General features: G+C 31.6%; 1 protein-coding gene across 3 annotated transcripts in view; it reads left to right on the top strand.

Annotated features, from left to right (window-relative positions):
- Positions 1–25,452, top strand: part of LOC118187912 (dyslexia-associated protein KIAA0319-like protein) — a 268,310-nt gene that overhangs the window by 94,903 nt on the left and 147,955 nt on the right. For all 3 annotated transcript variants that reach the window (XM_085809395.1, XM_085809397.1, XM_085809396.1), the window contains 2 exons: positions 1,096–1,202; positions 22,830–22,917. In XM_085809395.1, coding sequence (XP_085665521.1) covers positions 1,096–1,202; positions 22,830–22,917 — 195 coding nt within the window. The remainder of the gene's footprint in view (positions 1–1,095; positions 1,203–22,829; positions 22,918–25,452) is intronic.

The raw sequence follows: 25,452 nt of genomic DNA on the forward strand, positions 1-25,452 counted from the left end.
CCATCTTTAGATGCACATCAAAAGTATGCAAAAATATATGAAACAATAAACAAAACTAACAATTAGCAGCTACCTGTAAAAGAAATTTTCTTAGTGGGGCTCCAGTATAAAATATATAAACTGGCCCTCAAAATTCAGGATTTCACTCTATAATTTTTTAAAATTTTCTGTTCTTAGGTTCCATAAGTCACAATTTATGTGAAATTTTGCCACAATTCAAATTATTTTATATACCGTGCCTCAAATGGTTAAATCTAATGGGGGGGATTTGATCATAGCCCTGATTCTTTCAGAGTATGTGTATTATTTAAATTTTTTTTGTATTTTTTGATTTTGGGGATGCAAAAAATATGTTTATAAATTACCTTTTTTATGACTATTTTATACTTCTTTTTTTTTTTGTTGTTGTTGTCATTTTTAACCTTTTTTATGTTTTAAACGAGCTGAAATTTGGTATCAAATTTAATGTCTCTTAATAAGGGGTGAATGTTTATTATGAGCAGCATATGCCCTATACTATAGGAAACATGACAAATTCTATAGGAAACATGACATATTTATTTAAATTACATTTAAATCAACATTGTGAAGGATTTATCATGCTACCTGTAGTATGGGACATACGCTAGGGAGATATAAGAATGCATCAATGGTGTGATGATGTTTTAATAATTTAAAAGATTTACATCGGCTGTGCAGGTCAAGTGCTTTTCTAATAAAGGTTGCAGAGATAATATGTAAGTAACATGCTTCTGTAGAAAGAATAACATTATATAATGTGTTTAGAAGATCAAAGCTGTATTTTCTGCAAAAGTATATAATAGTGCTTTATTTCTGTGCATGAAACTGCATTTAATTTTTCAATTTGTTTCTTTAATCATAGGGTAGGGAGTTAATAAAATTTAGGCATTAATCACAAAGTGTAAGTTTTTCACATGTATGTTTTTTATGAGAAAAAAATGCTGCTTTGCATAGTTTACATTTTTTCATAGTTTTATAAAATTGTGCTAATTTCTAGAAAATTTTATTAAAGCTTATAACTTGTGTTTTTTCTTTTGGAGTTGTTATTTATTGGAAAGTTCTAATCTTTAATAGGTGAAGGTGATAATTATAAGTATGAATGGAATTTGATATCTCATCCAGAGGGTGATGAAACAGGTACAATGCAAGACCAGAATACCAAAAATTTAAAGCTGTCGAAGGTAAAGTCATGTCTTTAACAATTAACTTTTAGATATCTATAAAAGTAGATATTTTCCTTCTATAACAAGATTCTCCCATTATTCTTGTTGGTTTCGGAAGGTACAGATTTGCTTTTAAATATGTTTTCTTTTTTAATAGCTGTCATGGCATTTAACCATGTTCTCGTGTTTCAGTTTATAGAAAGTGTTTTCAGACTGTATGCATGCATTAATAGTATTTCCCTATATTCATATGAAATATAAAAATATAGGGCCATGAAAAAATGTCTCAAACTAATATTTGGCATACAAAAATGAAGGCTCTGAAGAATTATTTTAATTTTAAACAACTTTGTATGCCTAGTGGCTGAATATACATGAAGTTCAAGAAGCAGTACAACTACAATTTTGGGTGACATAATTGTTAACTTGCATGGTTCTAGTGTCATTGAATGTTTAAATTATGTTCCGGAAGGGTCTCATAGACCATGAGTTATTGGCAGAGTTCCTGTTTCATCCTCATTAATAAGGACATTGGAGCTGTTTACTCAGTAACTGATTGCGTTTCATGGATTCATAATTAGTGAGTCATTTAAATATATCGTTGATTAAGGAATCATTTGGATATTTTACTATGCCTTTTGATATTACCTGTATGTGGATGTGTATTATTCTGCTTGAAAATGCTATTTGTTATACCTGCAAAATATAATAGTGTAAATGACTGCAGCACTTCATCCACATAGCATCAGGCTGTTGTATCCATTATGCTTCCTATAGATGATCAGTTGCTGATGCTGAAGGCATTCCAAACAATGGCCATATGTAGTTGAGCTTGAACACTGAATAGTGCCAAAAGAAGATGGACCTGAGGTGAACACTGAACACCATACTGTGCCATTGTGTGTACTGCTAGACTGTGATGCAGTGACTAACGAGTTGTTTATTGGCATATGTAGTAAAACCTTTAGCAAAAACTATTTCAACAGAAATGTCCAAAAATTATTATCGTCTTTTAACCTTCTCGCTGCATATCCCGCGATTCGCACAGGTAACGTAGAAGTAGCAAATTTGCACAATCTGCGATTTCCATGGGGATGCATTCCCCCCCTCTATATAACTGTGCAACCCGCTCTTTTCCAGTTCATCATTTAATTCGCCTTTTCTGTAATGTTTAATTGTTTATTCAGATCTGGGTTAACAGATGGCATTAGCTGTCCATATTTCTGTGAAATGTATAAGCATGTTTTATACCATTTTGCATGCTCTTTTCAAAGCTCAAAGATGTCTGTCTGTATTTCAACTCTCTCAATTCCATGAGACAAACTGCTCAACATTTTGCTAGCCATATACCCCAATCCTATCCAGAAAGAGCCTAGTAGATAGTGTACTGTTTGTTTCTAAAAAAAAAAAAATTGAAACTGGCAAAAACATTCTCTAAGAAACGCGAATTTGGTGTAAGCAGGACAGGACTTTGCTTTGAATTTAGTTTTAAAGTTTATCATACTAAACTTCACCTCAAATAAATATTTTGTAAGTATTTTGAATATTTTCATTAGTATATATGTTTACTTTTGTATATTTCATAAGCAAATCATAATTTAACCAAGATTAATTTTCCAAATTTTGCTTTTATGATCATTCTTTGATTTCAGTTTTCTGACAACCCTTTTTTTTATCTAATTTTATATTGTAAAAAACTCTTTTACAAAAAAATTTTGTATATTTTTAACTCTAAAATTATGTGCAGATTCGAAATATGTAATTAAAAAAATATGCAAATTTCTATCTATTTTGATAAAAAAGATATGCAGCAGGAGGATTTATCTGTTTTCTAACATAGAAAACTGCAGAGGACGTGGTGAACTTCCTCTGTGGAACTGTGGCATTGATGATGATTTCTCTGTGGAACTGTGGCCTTGATGATATGAAAAGTTAGCTTTAACAGACAGTTTTCCCTTTTGTCACACTTTCAAATGGTGCCACTGAGCAGAAACTTCAGAATTTTGCATAGCTTTAAATACATCTTGGTTCTGGCATAGTGCAGCATTCTCTGACTGGAATATTGTACATTTAGTTATCTATTAAATTATTCTTAGTGTTGTTAGCTAAGTAACTGCAGGTTTGAGAAATATTAAGTTTCTTCTGCGCAAGAAAAATGTAAACTTTCAATTAAATTAATTACAAGCTTTAAAGGTGAATTACAAGCTTTTGTGATTTTTCACTTCATTAACTAACTAAACATAGAAAATTTTGAGGTGGTGTGCTTTGAATTGGTAATATTTCTGGTTATTTTTCAGTTAGTGCTAATTTATTAACCCTTTCGCTGTCCTCTCCTGTCCGCGAAAATTTCTCCCCAGCGTCTGTTTGTTCTTCGTAGCATGTAACGTGGTTTTCTCTGTGCATCATAACTTTCCATACATGACTTTCGTAGTGGATGAATGTCAATGAATATTAAGTAAAATTATAAGAAAATAAAGCTTAATGGAAAAATATTATCTCTCCTTATTTCTAACAGCAGGATAATTTGATAACATCTGATCCAGGTGCCGCTCCTCCCAGTTTGTTGTTGTAATCTTTTGCAATTATTGTTTTTTTACAGTTCTTTTCTTTGTTCCAACATCAATCATCAAGTTATTATGGACTGTACTCATCAATCGTATATCCTTCTTGTCTTTGCAATTCACAGCCTCATTTTTTCTCTTTTTCTGCTGAGTAAACGTTGAAGCCATCTCTCACTGTCTTGTATCTTATGTAAAATGGTGCAAATATTCATAAAATCCAGGGCAAATTCAATTAGAAATAGAATGCGTGATTAGTGCTACCCTCTAGGAGGTATTAGAGCAAAACTCAAACAAGTAAACATTTAGAAAGCATTTTAAATATTTAAAAGTTTTAAAATGTAGAACACTTGAGGCATGCTACGACCGCCCTGCGGAAGTTTCACTTGAATGCACTAGACGCGTTACGGATGATGAAGAGGTTAATTTTTAATAACATTTTATTATTCTTTTTGCATATGGTAAATGCTTACTGCTGAGAAACACATACGCACACAAACAGGGCCCTAACCTACCTAGCAGGAATTAATGTTTAGCCTAAGACTACTAGAACTAGCCATGCAACAGCAATGAAATATTGAACGAACAACAAAATAGCAGTTAGTTTAACTGCTTCCTTTAGATGTGAGCTCTGATGAACCTAAAATAACCCCCCTTTTTTATGGTTGTTTGCTCTGTAACTTCAAATGAGAACTCGGTGCAGTTGAATCAGCTTCTTATATTAGTATGATACTCACAATACTGAATGAAAGGCATACGAGAGCAACTATACTGTGCAAGCCATTAGTGTACATGCTTCTGTAATTTCGGTTTTGGCTTTAAAGGTTGTCTCAGTTAATAATGGCCTATTGGGGTGGATGACAGTAGATTCACATAAAAAACTATATGAGAAATTGTGGAGATCTTAATCAGAATACCCATGAAGCTGCACATGAGGTTGCAAAGACTAGTCAGAGTGTGAATAAGCCGGGTACCATCATGATTGATTACATGCATGCTTTTGTCAAAGTGAGCAAGCTTCAGCACTGAGATGATCCACCCAGTAACATTTGTCAGCAAAAATGTCTCCTGTTTGCCTTTATCATAAATCTTGCCTCACTGATGACGGATGAAATTCTTTTGTGACAGGAGTAAAAAATGATACTTCTTTGCCAATATGATGATCAAATAAACTTAAATTATTAAAAACAAATCCCTATCCTCAGTTAAAATATTAATCTCATCATAAAAAGTGGTATGAATTTGATGGTATTTATGCTATATAATTTTTTGAGATTTGGTTCTGCCTGGCACTGACATTATTGCTGAATGTCACAGGTAGCATTTAAAGTTCTTTGATAAATTCATTGTAATGTACATGCAGAACACCATTGGGTGATCACTACATGCTAATACAAGATGATATATTGTTTAAGCACCCTGCCTGAAGTTATTGGACCACCCCCCCCCTCCAAATCTGCTTTGTCACTCAGAATTTGCTGTAACAGATTGCTTCTTTTTGCTTCTGTTGACTGATAACCACAAAACATAGGTTATCAAATTTTGCACAGGGTTTGTACGGTTCTTAAGAGTCCTCAGGTTTTTTTTGGAATAAATTTTTGGTCCTTAATTTTGGCCAAAATCGGCAGAAGGTCGTTAATTTTGATCGTCTGAAATTTTTGTCTGTTTTTACGACTGCCATTTTGAGTGTGAATTAGCATTTTGAAGGAATATTTTTGGTGATTAACTTGCATATGTGGTTACCTTTTGAATGGATTATAATTTGCTCCTATTTCTAATATACAGTCAAAAGTCGTTAATTCGGACACCCATAATCCGGAATGATCTATAATCCGGACCTCAAAGCTACAAACTTTCTGCGCATGCGGCGCCACGTAAGACCTTTACGGCTGCGAATATGCGTGTGCACGTGTGCAAAATACGTTTACGAATGCGCATTTAATGTATAACGGATGGTATAAACTAAGCTAAGCTAAAATTATCTAATTCAGTTAATGTTGCAGATTGCATTGTTCCTTAATCTTCGAATTGGATTCGGCTTTTTATTTTTTGCAGACTGTTAGAGCAATTTTATAAAAGTAAGCTTGAACTTTCGATTATGTCAAATAGAATTTCTGATATATATTTACTAATATGTAAAGGATCTACAAAGCGAAAGTATGTTTCGAAGTCCACTAAACAAAAACTGGAATTGCTGCAAAAAATGGATAAAGTCATATCCTTTGTTTATCTAAACTTTAATGTTTGTTTATCTAAACTTTGTTTATCTTTAACGTCATGGCACGCAATGAATTGGAAGTTGATCTGTCACCACTATTCTTATCTTCAGGGCAGATGTTTTTATTTTATTTGGCTTATAATTCCTTACTAAATGTAGTATTTCATCTCGATGTATTCCGTCTTTGATATGATTTAAATCAAATTCCTCGTCATTATAATTCGCTTCCGATAGCGAAGAAAGTAACAGAGGTTATTGAAAACGAAAAAATTTCGATTTACAAATTAGTCAGTATTCTCGACACAGCAATTATAGGACTTGAACAGTGGAACTTTGTAACTGAATAAGAAATTATGTCTGTTTATAGAATTAAAGAGAATGTATTATCACATAAAAAACGAAGCAACTTAAACAACTTACATTGAAAGAAATGTTTAATAAAGTAAACAAATAAATATTAAGCTCTTTTTTTTTTTTTTTTTTTTTTTTTTTTGTAAATTTTGATACCCTTTAGATCATAATTGTTCTTTATTTCATAAATTATGGTTTCATATTTTTAATTTTATAATTTCTGCATGCTATCTTACCAGATTTAAACTGATGATCTATAATCCGGAAAAATCGATTATCCGGAATCGCTGAAGTCCCGAGGAGTCCAGATTAACGACTTTTGACTGTAAACGGTGGTACACTCGAGTTTCTAAGCAAGAAGTGAAACATAAGCATTTCGAAATTCATTTTTCCTAATGAAGAGCTCTTAAACAACTTTTCACTTTTAGGGATGTGAATTCTTTTACTAAACGGTTCTAAATTTGGCGACTTATCAACATTTTGGCGATTTTAAGATCAGTTTCTATAGAAAATTTTTAATTCCGAGATCTGGGAATTTTTTGGCGATTTTTTTTAACACATTAAAACATTGACAAAATTTCATTAATGGTAATATATTGAAATTATAACTTTAAAATAAAACATTTTTATTTTCTTCTGTCATATTATAAAGTTCTATTTTGGCAACTTATTATACAATATTTTGAATCTAAAAAATAAAGAAGGTACAGTTTACCAAACAGTACGTAGCAAAAGCTAAATTAGCTATGTAATTAATTAAAAATGTCTTCTTCCTAAAGTACAGTTTACCAAACAGTTCTTAGCAAAAGCTAAATTAGCTATATAATTAATTAAAAATGTCTTCATCCTAATTTTTTCATAGTAAGATTTTTTTCCGTATAATTTTCTCAGATTATGCATCAGTTTTTCTCTATAAAATTAATTTTACACTTTCTCCCTCATTTTTTTTTCCCAGAATATTTCTGGCTTTTTGCTCTTACAGAATTGGTAGGGATAATTTTTCTTTAGGACTTTAGACATTGCAACCTGGAAAGTTTATGAGGATTTGAAGGCTAGATTTATAGACCCACAATTCTAGAAAATTAAAGAAATATTATACAAAATGAAAAATGTCTCCATGGTATTAACACGTAATGGATGTATTTTACAGAAAGTTTGCCTTGAATTTTTTACTTTTTGAAGAGCATCTGGAAGAACAATGAAAACATAGTATTTAAATGTTTTACTTCTAATACTGGAATCTTTAACATGTTTATCTTCCCTTTATTTTCTCTACTTTTCATTAGACACAAGCATGGAAAATATCAAAAAAATGCTTCTAATTTTATCACATGGACAGGCGTCGAATGAAAGGAATAAAAAAATTCAAAACTTACAATTTTAAAGATTCATGTAAGATGTTTAGATGTTTTAATGCATCATACACAGAGCTAGAGCTAGGGATTTTCCTACCTGATGCAATCTCTGTAGATCCTAAATTTGCTGTCTAGTGCCTTTCTAAATTCTGCTTCCAATACCTGCTCTAAATTCTAAAAGTTTTTTCATTTCTAAGTTTTGTTGCTTGGTGTGTCACTAAATTTTAAAAATTTTGCCACACCAGCTCTGTAACCGGCCCTTACTATATATATTTCATATTTCTTCTGAATGTTCATATTACTAAAGAAATAAAATTATCAGCTTGTTCTGTACTATAAATGTATATTTTTATAGCAACAGAAAACCATATTTAAATCCGAAAATTCTAAAATGGAAATCAATCATGTTGAAGAAAGAAACTGAATACATAAAGAAAATTATTCTTCAAAGATATGTACAGTTATTATTATGTAAATTACCTTGTTGTTTATGATTTCAGCCTTTACTGTAATTTCCCATTTCTGTTTCTTCATATGATAGAGTTATTGAAAAATTAAATTGCATAGTCTTTGACCACTGAATCCACATGCATCATGATGATCTCTTGCTATATACAATGAATGACCAATAGTCCACATTTTTCGTTTGAATTTGACTGTTCTTATTTAATTATATCATCATGAGCTGTAATTGATTTTGTTAGCATCAGAACATGCCTTTATGTTCTAAGTTCTTTTTTAAATAAGAGTCTTATTTAAACCTTTGTCTAACATTGTAGTTACTTTCAGACATAGCGATAATTTGCCTAATGTCTGTGTGAAGATTTTGGACTATGTAAATTTTACCAGATCAAGTAAACCCTCATTAGGTACATTGTGGAGAGGCTGACAAGTTAGGAGGCAAAGCACGCAAAAACTAGTGAGAACACTAGATTTGAGAATTGAGGCAAATTTCTGATTGTTAGAAAATATGCTTAAAAAGAAGTAAATCGATATGAATTAGCCAAAATGTCTGGGAAGTCTTAAAATCAAAAAGACTCATAAATATCTTGTTACAAAATATAAGTGTTTTGTAGCATTTAACGTGTCCTACTATAATATCGTTTAAGAATCAATGTCATAAATTACATGTATTTTAAACTGAAATTTTATTAGATTGTGATTTTAATAGAGCTTTTTTTTTTAACAAATACTGTTAACAAAGCCCTATTAAAATCACAATCTAATAACATTTAAAAATATTGTTAAAAAATAAATAAAATTTAATGGTGGCCATGTAAACCCATAATGACTAAGGTTATCTAAGTAACTAATTTAATTATTTATAACTAACTGCTTATCCTTAAAAATTATCTCTGCATATTAAAGCAGGTTATTGAACTTCATTAATCCTTACTGTGGTTACAAGATAAAACACAAAAATATAAAAAATTATGTAAAACTTATTCTTTGTATCTAGGGTGACTTACAATAATGCAAAACAACTTATCACTTCTAGTGCTTTAGTGGCTTATTGGAATCTTAAAGTATATTAACTGTTGCGAATTGTGCCAGATTATATGCTCTTCCCAAAATTCATAAAAGTGGTATTCCTTTCCACCCTATCGTAATAAATTTAGGTACTGCCTCGTATCCATTAGTTAAATATTTAGTTTCTAGATTTCTAACTCTATTAGACAATAACATTTACACCATAAAAAATTCAATAAGAGTTTGTAAAAAAGGTTATAAACGTTTCTCCTAGAAATTTACTCATGGTTTCTTTTGATGTAAAATCATTATTCACCAATGTTCCAGTGGAAGGTGCATTAAGATGTCTACAAACCAGACTTCGCGAATTTTATTTCTCTTGCAACAAAATTGATATGCTAATTTCTCTTACTCAACTCTGTTTGAAACAAACACATTTTGTTTTCCAAAATAAGTATTACAAGCAAACTGAGGGATTAGCCATGGGAAGCCCCCTCAGTTCCATCCTGGCTGATATCTACATGCATTATTATGAATCAAAATTGTTTGAAACTTTAAACTTCCCGGTATAGTTCTGCTATGTAGACGATACTTTTACCCTGTTTGAAGGTAACAAAGATGATTTAAACGTTAAAAGTTCTTTCAACAATAAATTTCTATTGATCCTTCTATTCAGTTCACTTTTGAACTTGAGATTTGCAATTCTCTTCCGTTTCTTGACATTCTGGTCACACGTAACACATCCAACTTCAGAACTACGATTTACTGTAAACCTCCATCGGTTTGCCTTCCACCACACTTTAAATCATGTCATCTGACTAAACAAAAGTTAATTTCATTTTATTCCTATGTTTTCCGTGCTCTTCAAGTTTGCTGCTCTATACTATCCCTTGATGAAGAACTAAATTATTTAAAAGCAATAGCTGTTGACAGGGACTTGCCAGTGTGGTTTAATTTACATTGGCCAAACTAAGAGAGCCTTAAAATTTCGCGTCAAGGAACATGAGGCATATGTTAGAAAAAAAGGAAACACAGAAGTCTTCCGTTGCCCAACATTGTTGGTCCAAAAATCACACTTTCAATTTTTCTGCTGCCAAAATTATTCAAAAAACATCTTCCATTGGAGAACTGGATTTTCTAGAGGCATTTCACATTCAAAAAAATCTTTCTGTTCTAGTTAACGATCCTAATTCCAATCTATCTTTGCCTTCGGCCTTTAAAGAAATTATGTTTTTGTTCTGGTTTCATCAACAGGTGGCGCCACTAGCTTATTTTCTGTCCAGACTTTCTTATCTGATCATTATATCGTATCTCGTTCATTTGCGTTTTTGCAGCTGACGATGGTGGTTCGATAAAAACATCGAAACTAGTCCTGTCAAAATTTGAAAATATAATGCTGATTTTTGTTGTTTGACTTATGAATTAGTATATTAACTGGGTTACAACTCCTGGAACTCTACATGAAGCTACGACTCTAACTGCGTCAGACAGAGCCCAACTAACTTTCAAAACGTACCAACTGTGCCTACATAGTGTTTCGGGTTTCTTCCAATCAGCAGGTCTCTCTGTAGGCAAGTAGCAGCGGTGACAACATTCAATCTTTTGTTATGAATCATGTTGATTATGATCTTCTCATTTTAACCTATGCCGCTTGACATAACATCTACCTGCTATTTACTAAACCTGTAGACTGAGCAACTGTGTGACAAAATGAGACATTTAAAAAAAATCAACATAAAGCTAATTGTTAGTAAAACATAAATAAAATGTCACTTATCTTTTTTCAAATATTTTCAACTATTATGAGTGTAAAATATTTAACACTATGATAAATTTCATAAAGTTTTTTTATTATCATTAATTATGTTAATTAATTAATGTTTAATAATAATGCATCCTACTTACAGATCTATTTTATTTTTAGGATGGTATTAGCAGTGCAGGGTTTAAGTATGAGCTGTACTAGCTATAGCTTAAGGCCCCTTCCAAAATTAAAATATCGTATAACAGACTCATAAATGGCCTTATATCTTAAATATCTTAGGGCCTTATCAAGTCTAAATCCGACTCTGGGTATTACAAAAGTTCAGACATAGATAATAATTTTAATTGGATTTATTCAGTTTCCATTTGCTCATAGGTCCTTAATTTTTTTCATTAATGGTCCTTAAAAGTACTTAATTTCCATGTGCAGAAATGTGTACAAACCTTTTCGCAGAATTATTTTCAGCTTATTATCAGTTTGTATGGTACACACATTTTGTAATGATTAGGTTTTGGCTTGCTACAAAGTAAGCATAAATGGCAAGTGCCTAAAGCAGCCTATTATAATAAAATTTTACTCTTTTATTAATGTGATCAACAAACTTTTGTAAAATAATATTGTTTGTGTGCACAGAATTATTGTCATGTTAGGGGCAATGCTAAAGGGCTAGTTCATCAGCTTCTCGTGGCTGAAACCGAAAGAACAGACTAATGACGTTGTTGGGTTTGCTTGCTAAGTTTTGCTCTTCAGTTTCTCAAGCATTTGCTTGAGCATCAAAATGTTTTGAAGAATAGTATAATAACCAATATGAGCTGAGATTTTAGCTCATGAAATTACAATATACATGCATCATCTATATATGAACTAGTAATGTAGTTATGTCATACTAAATTAAACTCCAATATGAGTAAAACATGCATAAACATGACTAACTTTTTAATTAACACATATGCGTAAACATACTGATTTTTTAGGCCGAGTGTACCCTAAATGTAGTAAATCTCTTTCATAATCATCTTTTTAAATATATGTAAATCGATGGAATACTTTTTACATATAACACCGATCTAACATCAATGTGGTAAATTTCTACATTTACAAAGAATTCAAAAATTAAAAATATGCAAGTACATTTTGAGAATACGTGCTAAAGGCCTTACTCATCTATCTGATTAAAAATTAATTAATGCTAAAAATAGATTTCATAACACATTAAAACAAAACAAATTTCACCTCTTTTTAAGTTTTTCTTTTCAATTAGCATTGATAATGAGTAGTAGAATTGTGTAAGCTTTTGCAATGACTATTATGAAAGCATTATTATGGATCATCAGCGTTATTATTTAACTTCAATTACTAAAAAAGTAATGATAATATTTTAAAATGGTATTTATATATTTTTAAATAATAGCATGTATTCTTACATTTTAAAAGTATATACTCTGATGCTAATTTATCTTTATGCAGAATGTCATGGTTTATTTTGTACAGTAAAATTTAGTAGTCTAAATTAGTATATAATAATACATAATATTTTATATAGTAGTCCAAATAATTAGCTGAAACGTGCATAAATTAGGTCACAAATTAAACTAAAAATCTCAGTGTCGTAACATCCCTAATGGGCCAATGCCCAAAATCTGCTTTCTTCACCGTGGGCCCCGGGTGTGCAAGCATATGCCCTGAACAGGTGGTCAGCTTGTCACAGAACCCCCCCCCCCAGTGTTTAGTCCCCAAGCAAACTTGGTACTCATTTTATCGACCCAAGGGATGGAAATCAAGGAATGAAAGGCAAGTTGACCTTGCCCAGCCCGGGAATCCAAACCCGGACCTGTGGTGCTTCTGCCCGATGCGCTAGCCACTGCGCCAGTGGGCCTCATGTCACAGATTAAGTGAATAATAAACCAAGTAATTATTCAAAATGTTATTTTTGGTAGGAACAATATAAATCATCTTACGTGTTTTTTTGCTATATAGTTTGGTTTGATAATCCCCTGTTACTTTTCATCCATTTATTTGCTTTCTGGTCAGCTTTTCTTGCCGATACAAGGATTCCTATTCAAATGCCGAATCCTTATAAATGTTCGTAAACGGCAAAATAAACAAATTGCACTCTTATTCATGGAGGGAAAACATTTCTCAAGTTCAGAAATAAGATTCTGAATTACACCCCAACCTTGTCGAAAGACACTGCCATGAAAAAACGGAAAACATTTTCTATTTTCATCATCATTTCTATCCAAATTGGTGATGATACAGTTAGTCCTCCTTTAGATATTAAAAATATCCAATTTGAGTTGTTAGGAATGTCTACGAATTTTTTTGATATCTCACCCAAAGTAGAATCTTTTTCTTTCATACGATATGCAATATAACCTGCCACATAAGCGAGCGATTCTTATTCATACGCCGATATATCTTTCATTGAATCATAAATTTTGCTTTCCCTAGGAAGTGACATACATTCATCATAGATGTCTTCGTAATTAATCAAATCATCTTTGCATCAGGAAGACTGAGAAATTTCATTTGAAGAAAAGGCTGTTTCTAACAGCTCTTTTGTCAAATATGCTTCAACTTTCTTAAAATCTTCTCAGTCATTAGCATTTGTCTTTAACGACAATTTAAGTAATTTGTTTGCCAATAGCAACCTTTTCAGGCGAATTTTTATGTCTGATGGAGACGGATGGTCATTAAAATGCCCTAGACCCCGAATCTGGCTGAACAAGCTTTCTAATACATGTTGAGTCAGTCTTGATATTAAAATATATTTCACATTTATAGATTTTATGTCATCAAGTAAACCAAAAAGCGAATTTATTGATATGATAATACCTTTCTGGACAGGTAGCATTGTCTTTTTTCTTCATACTCTGAGATGAAAAATCATTTGCTTGATTGCGTTTAATTTCTCTTTTTGTATTTCATAATAGCTTTTTAGGCCGAAGGCAGCTTTTCAAGGCTTATTGCTAGGGGGGTAAAGGTACATTACTATTCATGATGTCAGAAAAATCATCAACCATTGAAAAAAAATTACTTGTTTCAGCATTACCAGTCAAATGCATAATTGCTTTAGCCATTGTGGAGGAAAATAATGCTGGTGCTACTTTCTGTCTCTCATTTTTACAAATAAAAATTGAGAGATTTCAGTTTATAGCACAGTTTAATTTCTCCGATATCTTTATTGAGTACGTCATATATAATGTCTTTGTTTATAATTGTACCATTTCCGAGAATAAAACCTTTATCAAAAAAATGGTTTATCAAAAGCTTTATGCAGTACGGCATATCAGCAAAAACCCGTATTTTGGTGCTGAGCTTGGGACTGTAAAAGAAAGATTTAACTGTTGAAATTTATAATTCTTTCCAAAGGACGGAACAGCTAACCCAGACGATTCAAGGTCAAACAAAATGGAAGACAGAAGATTTTCCGTCATTTGACTATCAAAATCAAAATAAATGGGCTGTTTCCATTGCGAAATGAGTCCTCGAACCAATACAAATTGAGTCTTTTTTTAAAAGGACCTAATATCTGATCTAATTTTTGAATCATGACAGAGTTTTGAATCAATTCAAAGGATATGGCTGCATATTCGAGCACACTTTGAGTTGACAATATCTTCTCTTCAACACCTATGCAACCATTCTTTCGTTAACTGAATGTTTTTGTATGGCAATCGATGAAATATCACGCTATTTTCTTTCGTAGTATTATATGTATTACTATAGGTACCAAAGGCACGCGATACCATTTTTTCAACGATTTCTCATTACAAGTACTTTCTAAATACAAAATCCATTTAAAAGTATCATCAGGTATAATTTTCAAGTTTGGGGGGGGGGAACTTTTTCTGAAACCAACAGGGCTAGAGAAGGAGAAACTAAGAACTGAAGATTCAATCTTTCGCACTGAAGCTCTGGTCATTTGGTGAGGGAACGAACCCAGTGACATCACATAACATCCAGTATGCTCCCAAAGAGGGTTCGAGCTGGCGTCGTTCTTCTCAAAGGGATGACCCAGCACTTCTCTTTCTTTAGCCCTGTGTTAGGGGTACAATAAGAAACACTTGTCGCAAAAGAGGTTTTATTCTAAGGTGAAATTTCTACCGTATCTAAAATGTATGTTTCTATATCAAGAACATCATATCTGATTGATCTATATTCGACAAGGTTAAGTTAAATATTTATTTACAATATGTACCGTTAATTAGTTAATTAATCAACATCGGGAAATTCAAAGGATATGGCTTAATGCGCCATTCCCGTTTAGCATCTAATATCTAACTTTTTCTTCAGGTAAGGGTGCTGCTATCACTGCATGTTATCATATTTCTCTACACTCCCCACCCGAATGCTTAGAGTTCATACAGTTAAGCAGAATAACAATTAAATCCAAATAAAATGAAAATACTTACAATTACTGTAAAAAATTAAAAAGAAAAAAATCTTCTTGAACATCTACTTAAAATATAAAATAAAACAAATTAATCAATTAAAATTGAGAAATTACTGAGTAATCAGTAAATTCAAAAAGTTCTCATCAAATGTTCAAATCAGTCAATAGTTCTTGTCAATAATCTCGATAAAATGAAGTGGATAATTATGATTTTTTTCGACCAAAGTTAGAAAATGGGCTGGTGTGAGAGGCTCTGGTTCTTCCAAGTCACTGTAAGTGTAAGTTAAAGGTCTTTGATTTATGAAATATTCAACTTCTGTCAAAATAATAAACTCTTCAAAATTTAATATGGCTTAAGTATTTTTCTTAAACAGTCCTTTACAGACTTCACTAAATGTTCATAAAAACCTCCCCACCATGCAGCACGTTCTGCAATAAATTTCCAGCTTACCTTCTTACAGGTAATAAAATCTTGAAATTTGGAATCCTTCAGTATTTTTGAAAAATGCTTGAATTATTGGTTTACCTGTCAAAAGGTTTTGGCATTAGCCGAGTAAGATGTGTCACAATGTCCTCATCTTGATACGAATCATCTGAAAACCATAAAAAAATTTTCTGTTGACATACTGGAGACTAGCTCTAAATGAAAGGCTCTGGTAATGGCACATTTAAAAAGAACTATGTGCTATTTCTCAGTTCTGGTTGCTGATCTAACCCAAATAGGACCCGCGAAGTCCATTCATGAAACAAGAAATGGTGCAGTCTGAACTATTCTGTCTTTTGGCAGCTGTGCAGTCATCTGTTGAATAGGTTTTGCTGTATACTTTCTACAAATAAGACAATTTTTAAGTATCTTCTTCGCAAGTTGTTGACCTTTCGGTATCCAGTATTCTTTTCGAAGGCTGGTTAAAGTGGCTGTAACTCCACTATGCATTAACTTGTTATGCTCTCTTTCAATAATCAGTTCCGCAAATTGTGAATTTCAAGGCAAGAGAATAGAATGTTTTTCTTCAGTGCTGAAATCACAGAATTGTAATCTTCCTCCAAACCGTAAGATTTCTTTATCATCTAAAAACGGGGAAAACAACTATGTGGATGACTTTCTGGCTTTCAAAGTGGAGCATTTAATCCAAGCTGTTATTCTTAATATTTTCATAAGATTACTATGCTTGGAAATATCAAGCAATTCATCCTTCTCTTGTATGTTACATTTATACTGTTGAGCACAAGCAAACTTCTTTCTATATTCTAAATTTTCTTCTTCAACAACGTCTACATTACCAGAGGGCCAAAATTCTGAAGACTAAAAACCAGAGTGGTCCATGCCACCAAAGCTGGCAATTTCTTAAAATAGCAACAGTAGTTCCTTGTGATATGAGGTCGGAGGGGTTATCTTTCCCATGGCAATAATGCCAATTATTGCTTTCAGTTAGTTTCTGAATTTCATAAATTCTGTTTTTGACAAAAGGTTTAAATCTTTAGGGAAATCCATGAATCCAAAAATAAGTTATTTAAGAGTCAGTCCAGTGGAAGAGGATAACTTCATATTTATTTTAAACATTTTGCAATTTTATCACTCAATCTGGCGTATAAAGCGTGCCCAAGAACTCCAATCTAGGTAGTGTAAGTGATTTCAGAGGTGCAACTTAACTCTTAAAAGCAACAAAAACTGTTTGAAAAGTTCCATTGTTCAAACCTATTCTTAGATATACCATGCATCCATAAGCTTTCAAACTAGCATCAGAAAAGCTATGTAGTTCTATTTGTTTCACATCTACATCTAATATCCCTTCTAAATAGTAACGGGAAATCTTGAGGTAGTTCACTTCTTCAATTTCTTCATACCAGGCTTTCCATTTATAACCAAGATCAGGTGGCAGTTCATCGTCCCAATCAATTTTGGCAGACCTGATTTCCTGAATCAGACACTTTATTCTTATAGTGAAAGGGCCATAAAATCCGACAGGATCAAAAATATGGCCTGCGGTTTGTAATAGAAAACATTTTGAGTTAATTGACGAGGAAATGAAATTTGTCAAGTGCTGAGTGTCAAAATTCAAAATTACCATTATCCATATCCCAGTTAATTCCTAACACTTTGATCGGGACAACTTCAGGAGATTCTTGCATCGAAAATTCTTTGCAATGCCAAATATCTTTGAGTTCTTTGGAATTAGTGTGCCACTTATGTAGTGACATGCTAGCTTCATTAAAAATGTTCACAATTTCTAAACTTGTTTTCAGGGCTTGTTCTAAATTTTGTGGACCACCAATAATGTTGTCAACATACAGGCAATTGTTTAAGAGTTCTACTGTTTCTGGATATATTTCTGAATATTTTTTAAGGGGATGCTTAATAGTAGCAGCCAGCAGAAAGGGACTAGATTTTACTCCAAACAAAATTCTTGTAAATCTAAAGGTTTTCAAATTTTCAATGCTATCATCAGGATCATCTTTCCAAAAGAATCGTGTAACGTCCTCGTCTTCTTCATTTAACTCTATCTGTAAAAATGTTTGTGTAATGTCAGTCGTAAAGGCTATCGGATTTTATCTAAATTTTATCAATAAATCAAAAGTATCAGCATATAAGTTCGGACCAGTATCTAAACAGTTGTTTAGAGAAAGTGTCTTTGGTTTATGGGCTGAAGCATCATAAATCTGCTTGTCACTCTATCATTTCTGATGATTGCCCTGTGAGGTAAATAAAGTAGGGTCTTATCATTTCGATTGTCTTCCTGAACTGGTTCAATAATATGTTTTAACTCATAATCCTTTAAAATCTGTGTATATATTGAACAAACAAAGAGTTATCAATTTTAAAATTGTTACTTAATTTCTTAAATCTTTCAAGTGCTATATCCCTGTTATCTTCCATTAAATGTTTTGAATTTGGTTTCCAAAGTAATTTTACTTGGTATTTGCTATTCTTATACTTGATATCAGATTCAATGCTGTTCTTATACTTGATATCAGATTCGAAAGATTTCATAATTTCTAAATCAACAGTTTTGTTGTTTTGAGTATCACTTTCTAAACCCAAGTTTTCTAACTTCCAAAACTGTTGTAATTGATCTGATATCAAGTTTTCATTTACTATTACTTTCATAGTTAATAATCCACTAAGATCATTATTTACTTTACCCTGCAAACACCATCCAAATAATGATTCTGTGGCTACTACATTTCTTGAAATTCTTTTAATTTTACCAGTAATTATAGAATAGTAGAAATCTACTCCTATGAGAATATCAATTTTGTCGCTTTGTCTACAATAGTCTGCTAATTGTAAATTTTGTAAAACTTTATTTTCCTTACCAAGTTCAAATCTGGAGGGGAAATAACAGTATTGAATATATTTTCAGTTTCAAGCTCAATATATATATTAAGATTTGGATTGCTAACATTTTCCATTTCTGCTTTAACAACATTAAAGGTTTTTCCTAACACAGTTTTATCTTCAAATGAATAAACAGGAAGTGATTCTTTTCTAACAATCGAAAGCTCCATTTTACTAGATACATCTTTGGTTATAAAAGATCTCATTGAGCCATTATCAAAAAGAATTCTCATATTTTCAGATTTATCATTATTTCGAATCAATGCAGAAGCAGTTTATAATAATATTTTATTACATTTATTTTAATCGGATTTATGTGACAAAATAGCGCTCGAATCTGATTTTTTTTTTTTTTTTTTTTTTTTTTTAAGTTTATCATTATCTTGATAGAATGAATAGCAAATGGCTTTCGAGTGTTTATTATAGCAGAAGGCACAGTTTATTTTTTGTTTGCAAGTCTTTAACTTGATGCTTTTGATCCTGCTTTTTCAAAATCTATTTTTTTCACACTTAAAATTTCACAATCCATGGACTTATGACTTTCCTTCCCGCAGAACAGACCCTGCGATTCGGCTGACGCAGCTAATAATTCAACTGTAGACAGCTTGTTTGCTATGGCAGGAGAATGTTTAGATTTGAAGGGCAGTGGCTTTTCTAATCACGAATATTTCTTCCTAGAGTTATAATTAACAGAAGCTGCACATTCTCTACTGAACACTTCGTTCCTAAAAAAGTCTAACAGACCTTTTAAATCCCAATTTTCGTCTAATTTTTTGGCTATACTCAAGAACGAATTCATTAGGGAGTAATTTCAAAATTAAAGGTGTTAAAAGATTTCCGTAGGAATCAGAGTGTATTTTTAATGCTTCAAGATTTCTTATATGTACTTCGGTGTGATTGAAAAGTTTTCTTAATCCATTTCTTAATCATGAGGATTTCTAACAGCTGAAATACTTAAGAGTTGTCTTAAATACAAATTAATTAATATGTTTGTTTGCCCAAATCTGGAGCATAACAGTTCAAGTGCAGCTTCGTAATTATTTTCGATAGGAGCGAAACCAGAAATAGCTTTGGCGGCTGAGCCACCAAGAAAGCTTTTCAAGTAAATTAATTTTTCTATTTTTGATAAATTTGGATTTTTATCAATCACATTTTTGAGCTGACCTATAAATTCTAACCAATCCAAAGGATTACTATAAAATTTAGAGATGGTTAATTTTGGAAGACAAGGGAATTTGTTATTTTCGTTTTTGGATTCTGTAACTGTTACATTAGAAATTTCCCTACTTGCATTATCTGAATTTTTGAGCTTATTCAATTCCTTTAACTTTTTCTTCCCTCTAAATATCCATAGTTGAATTTTCTCTTCATATTCCAAAATGGATGTGATTTCAAGTTCAAATTCGTCTGCTTCAACTTTCAATTCTCTTTCTATTTGAGTGTCTAAACTACTCAAGGTTTTTGATTTTTCGTTTAACTGGTCTAAAATATCTTCTAATACATTTACATTTATACTACTATCATCTTTGCTTAATTCAGTTTCAATTTTCTTTAATATCTTGGACACTGTGGTCCTCAATACCTTTCATTTCGATTTCAGTTTAGTAATAAAATCTTCCATTACACAAAAATAGAAAATACAGGCTTACCTTGGCAGTCTTCGCCTACTTCAAAGTGCTAGTCCAAAATTTAAAAACACAAGTTTTAAATTGGCCGAAGGTTCCTGGCTGATGTGCCATGTCGCAAAAGGGGTTTTATTCTAAGGCGAAACTGCTACCGTATCTAAAATCTATGTTTCTATATGAAGCACATCATATCTATGATTGATCTATATTTGACAAGGTTAAGTTAAATATTTATTTACAATATGTGCAGTTAATTAGTTAGTTAATCAACATTCGGAAAATTCTACAATTCAAAGTATATTGTTTAATGTGCCATTCACATCTAACTTTTTCTTCAGGTGAGGAGAGCTGCTATCGCTGTATGACATCATAATTTCTCGACAACACTTAAGTGTAGAGTACAACTTTTTTTTTTATTTGAGGCTTAAATTTAAGCATTTATAGTTCACTTCTATGTAATTAGCTGGAAAAAGAGTAAAAGGGAATTCAATTTTAACTATTTATAATTAAGTAACATTTTGATAAAAAATTATTTACCCTTATAATGAGCGAAATACTACTTGCAGAAGTAAAATAGCTGCAAGTGTACAAAGGAAACAAAGGAGAACAGGCAGTGAAAACAAAATTTATTGCCCCCAAAATTTACCTAGAACCCTTATAAAGTTTAAAAACAAACACACACACACACAAAAAAAAAAAAAAAACAGAATTTGCAAAAAAGCAAGAACAGGCTATAGGCTGTAACATAGTGAAGTGTGCAGTGCCATGTTCTTGTGGCAATAGTGATAGCAAATGCAAACATTTTTGTATGTTTCAGACCAGTGCTTGATTGCTTTTACAGTGCTTTGTTGGATGACATGAATTTTTAACATTTTGCTATTTCTCAAAACTTTACCAATATTGCACATGTTTTGAATTATTTTTTCATTGATTCTGTGTCTCTTGATATGAACATGAATACGTTACTTATATTGAAGCACAATATATTATATTTTCATTGCTATACTGCCTGTTTATGCAGTGTGTCAGTACATTATTTGAAATAGATAAAATTAATTGAAAATGTGTAATGGAACTTGCAATGCATTATTTATTGTTTAAGTATTGTCATAATTATGTAGATTACATTAATACTTTAAATAGTTTAAAAAATGATAAATTATGAGTCAATATTGCAAAAATTTTTGTGTTTTGATAGGATTTTGAACCTAGTCATGTTTCTGTTCAGTATGAAAAATAGTTTCTGGAATATACTGCTGCATTGTTAATGGCAGCAATAACTCTGACCTTAGCGAAATTATCCTCTGAGTGGCATGCTGTTTGAATCTGGTCATGTTTAAACTGTATTTATGAACTAAATTTGTATAATTGCATTTTTTAGTCTTTTTTCATAAACTTCCATTCTTTAAGATGATATTTACATCATTAAGGAAAGTAAGAAAGCACAATATTTTAAATTATAATCTACTATACACAAAGAGACAAAACTATCTCATGATTGAATAAAAGGCCGGTTATACCACTCAGAGGGTTAAGAAGGTTGTTAGTTAAAAGCAATCACAAAGTAAAATACAGCTAATCAAAGCAATCATATGTATTTATGTATCAAATTATAATGCCCAAACAACTAAAACCATTGATTGTACAGTTTTATGTGATATTGTCATGCTGTTGTTGCAGAAAATGTTTCTCAAAGTACTGTTGAATATGAAATAAAACTAAGAAATTTACTTTCATAAATTACATTGCATTATGTTCTAAATAAAATTGCCATTATAGTGATGCTGAATGATAATGTTAAATAAATTACTGAAATATACAATTTTGTGCAAATTATTATGGATTTCTGAAAAACTAGCATATATATATATATATATATATATATATATATATATATTGCTATGATTTAGAGAGATTTATTCTAAATTAACTGTTTTAATGATATTTTTAAACAAAAGACTTATTATAAATAACGCTTTAAGCAATATTTAGTACGATTCCCTTTGGCTTTTAATAATGCTTGAATACATTCCTCTCTTTAAAGACTTTGCAGTGCTGCTGTCATAATCCCGTATTCTCTGGGATGTTTGATTTAGTTTATCTAACTTTGTTATTTCTTTTTCATGAATTTAATTTTGACATGTTAAGGCAAACTGGCTAACATGAATATCAACCAGTTTTTCTTAAAAAGTCTGTCATAAAAGCAACCCTTCCCTTAAGCAGATAGCCCTTGGATGTTTTGCTAAAATCTATATCTAGATAATGCAATCATAAAGGAAGCAGCCAATTAACATGAAATTTGCATAATAGGTAAAATGTGATAGAATAAGAAAGTGATGTAAAGCATACCTTGAGTAAAAAGAATATATGAAAGATTGGATTAGAACATGGTCTTTCCTTAGAATGTCCTCCACGAAAGCATCCCTCACCTTATGCAGATAGCGTACGAAGCTTTGCCGAAATCACGTAAACCAAACTGAACTATGTATTATTTTATTAAATATTTCTGTTTAGCATTACTTATATCCTAAATTTATGATTATAATTATCATTTATTTGTTGTTTTACAGTTAAGAGCGGGCCTTTACACATTTAAAGTTACTGTATCTTCTTCTAATGCTGTTGGGGAAGCGATGGTTAATGTGACTGTTTTGCCACGTAAGTGCAGATTGAAATATTTTGGTAATGAAATAATATTGTAACTACATTATTGTTTGTTTTATTTGGTTTTATTATCAAATAAATTTATTATCTTGTGTATTTAATGTTTAACATTATGTGTGAAATTTAACTCTTAGAATTCTTTCAGTTGGCACTTTTATCTGCTGTATATTTAAACATTTACTATTCATAATTATTTCAGTATCAAGAACAGTATATGCTATACTTCCCTTTCTTATTAATCTTTTTTTGTCAATACAATCTCTCCTCTTTCACTCAGTGAGAATTCTGATTCCTTTCTTAGTGTGTTATCTTGGTAACTGTACCATTAAATTTTACATGAAGAGTATTTCAGCTGCAAAACCAGAATTTTATAATGAAAATCTGAAGATTTATCTTATAGTTTGTGAAGTTATTTTTGTGTTCAGTGTTTAATATAATTATGATGCTACTAAAAATCTGAAATTTATTGTTTTGTAATAATTATGACAGATTTTCATAATTAGAATCAATATTAAAGAAGCAAGTTTTGTAGCCAGCATTCCACTCTGGATAGAAGTATGTCCATGATCCAATATGATTTCAAATTTGTTTCTTGCCAGCTTTTCTTTATGATAGATGCATGAGTTGGTATACAACTCAGTGATTATTTCAGTAAATGTGCATAATAGGAAGGTTAAAAAAAATATCTTTCAAAAATATGAAGGCAGGTGGAGGGACTAGAAATAGGCAGATTTTGTGATGAAAAGTATTTTCGGAAATGGCACATTGAAGCAATGTTTAGAGGTAGAAAAACAATCTCCACTCACATAAATTGGCATTGTCAGTGGACAATCTGAGTGGTATGCATTGTTACATGAGTTCGTTGACATGCATTTTATCAATGAGGCTATCACTAAAATGGACCAGTTACTGTAAAGTGGCACAGAATATTATTCCTGAGTTGTGAGCAGCTGGTCCTTTCTATCCACAGCACCAAAGATAAAATGAATATCATCAAGTTCTGTGTTTGTGTAGCCATACATGCAAGTTGAAATTTTGAATGACAGTTTGCAGTTTAAATCAGCAGAATGCTTTTATCGACTACATACATATTCCATTACAAAATCGGCTTATTCCTGTCCTCTGTACTTCTCTTTAGATTTTTGCAAAATTTTCTTAAATCACCTCGTATGTTTATACTTTTTCTGCTTTAGCATTTGAAATATTGAATTTTTTTAAGGCAAGCATTTTATCAAAATTGGCATTATCTGACTGGACTGCCGTTTGCCTCATTTGAACAATTTTCCCTTTCTTAGGAAATGTGCTCTCTCTCTCTGGAAGTTTCTGTCTGGAGGACGTGAAGCTAATGATTTAATTAATCATTTGTGAGTGATGAGGTATCTGATGTTAGTACACATTTAATATTGTTTTTAAATTTTTAATGGCAAAGCAAAATACAACTAGAACTTCAAAAGAACATAACAAGTGTCCAAAAGTCATTGCCTTCGGCATGCCAATATTGGGTGGTCTCGGAGTCATAACCAAGAAGTGCCACATAGCGATCAAGGTGGACTCTCTTCATGGGTTCCATAAGATCACAGAGTGGGCAAAATGGTTGAGCAAATATACCACTTCTGTAAAGATGCTCACCTAGGCAATCATGTCCTGTAAATAGCCGAAAAATGGATACATTATGTTGTGGATATTCTGGCAGGCAAGCGAGATCTTCAGGGTTCTATTATTTGGTCTTAATGCTATCCAAGAATTTCAACTGATATCATTTTTTCATAGACCGTTTTATGTGTTACGGTTTTTGTATTGAATTAGCTATTTTTAAATAGAATTAATTAAAATTGTTTTATGTTACCATGTAATGCAGCACAAGACTTATTTGAAGAGAAAGCTACACCTGAAAAATTAAAAATACAGGAGCACATGCATTTACTGAATAGGTATCGTAATAGTAGATCGTATAGGTGATCGTAAATATACTCTTTCGCTATCCAGAAAAATCGAGAAAATTCTCGTGCATTTAGAAAGCTTATAAAAAGCGGGAGGAAAACATCTCAGTTCACTTGTTTAGAAAACTGTTGTTGTTTACTGTAAAGAATTCGCGGTGAAATCGGATTAGCTTTCTCTATTTTGAATTAGTTCTGTTGAAAGTTTTGGTAGTTTAAAACATAACTACTGCAAGATATTGTAATATTGTACTAATATCTGAGAAAATATAAGCATTTTATTTTATTTATTATGATAATAAATTTCATTCACTTTTCATCGGACTTGTGCATTCAGTTTATTACAAACCTGTACGCATGCAACATAAGTTTAGCTTTTGAGTGTTATGATATATTTGAGCTTGTTGATTGTAAAAGTAATGCATCTTTTCGTGTGAAGAAATCTGCCTTTTTATTTCCATGGATACTGCTGTGAACAGGGATCCATTGTATTATAGTTTACTTATTTTTCTGTAATATGCTTCACACTAATTCCCGACACTGAAAAATTTCAGTTATATAAGAGTTTCTAAAGAGCCAGCATCTTGAATTG

Source organism: Stegodyphus dumicola, chromosome X2, assembly GCF_044657685.1.
Source record: "Stegodyphus dumicola isolate Sdum_Otavi_A_Nest chromosome X2, ASM4465768v1".
In the NCBI taxonomy this organism is placed as follows: Eukaryota; Metazoa; Arthropoda; class Arachnida; order Araneae; family Eresidae; genus Stegodyphus; species Stegodyphus dumicola.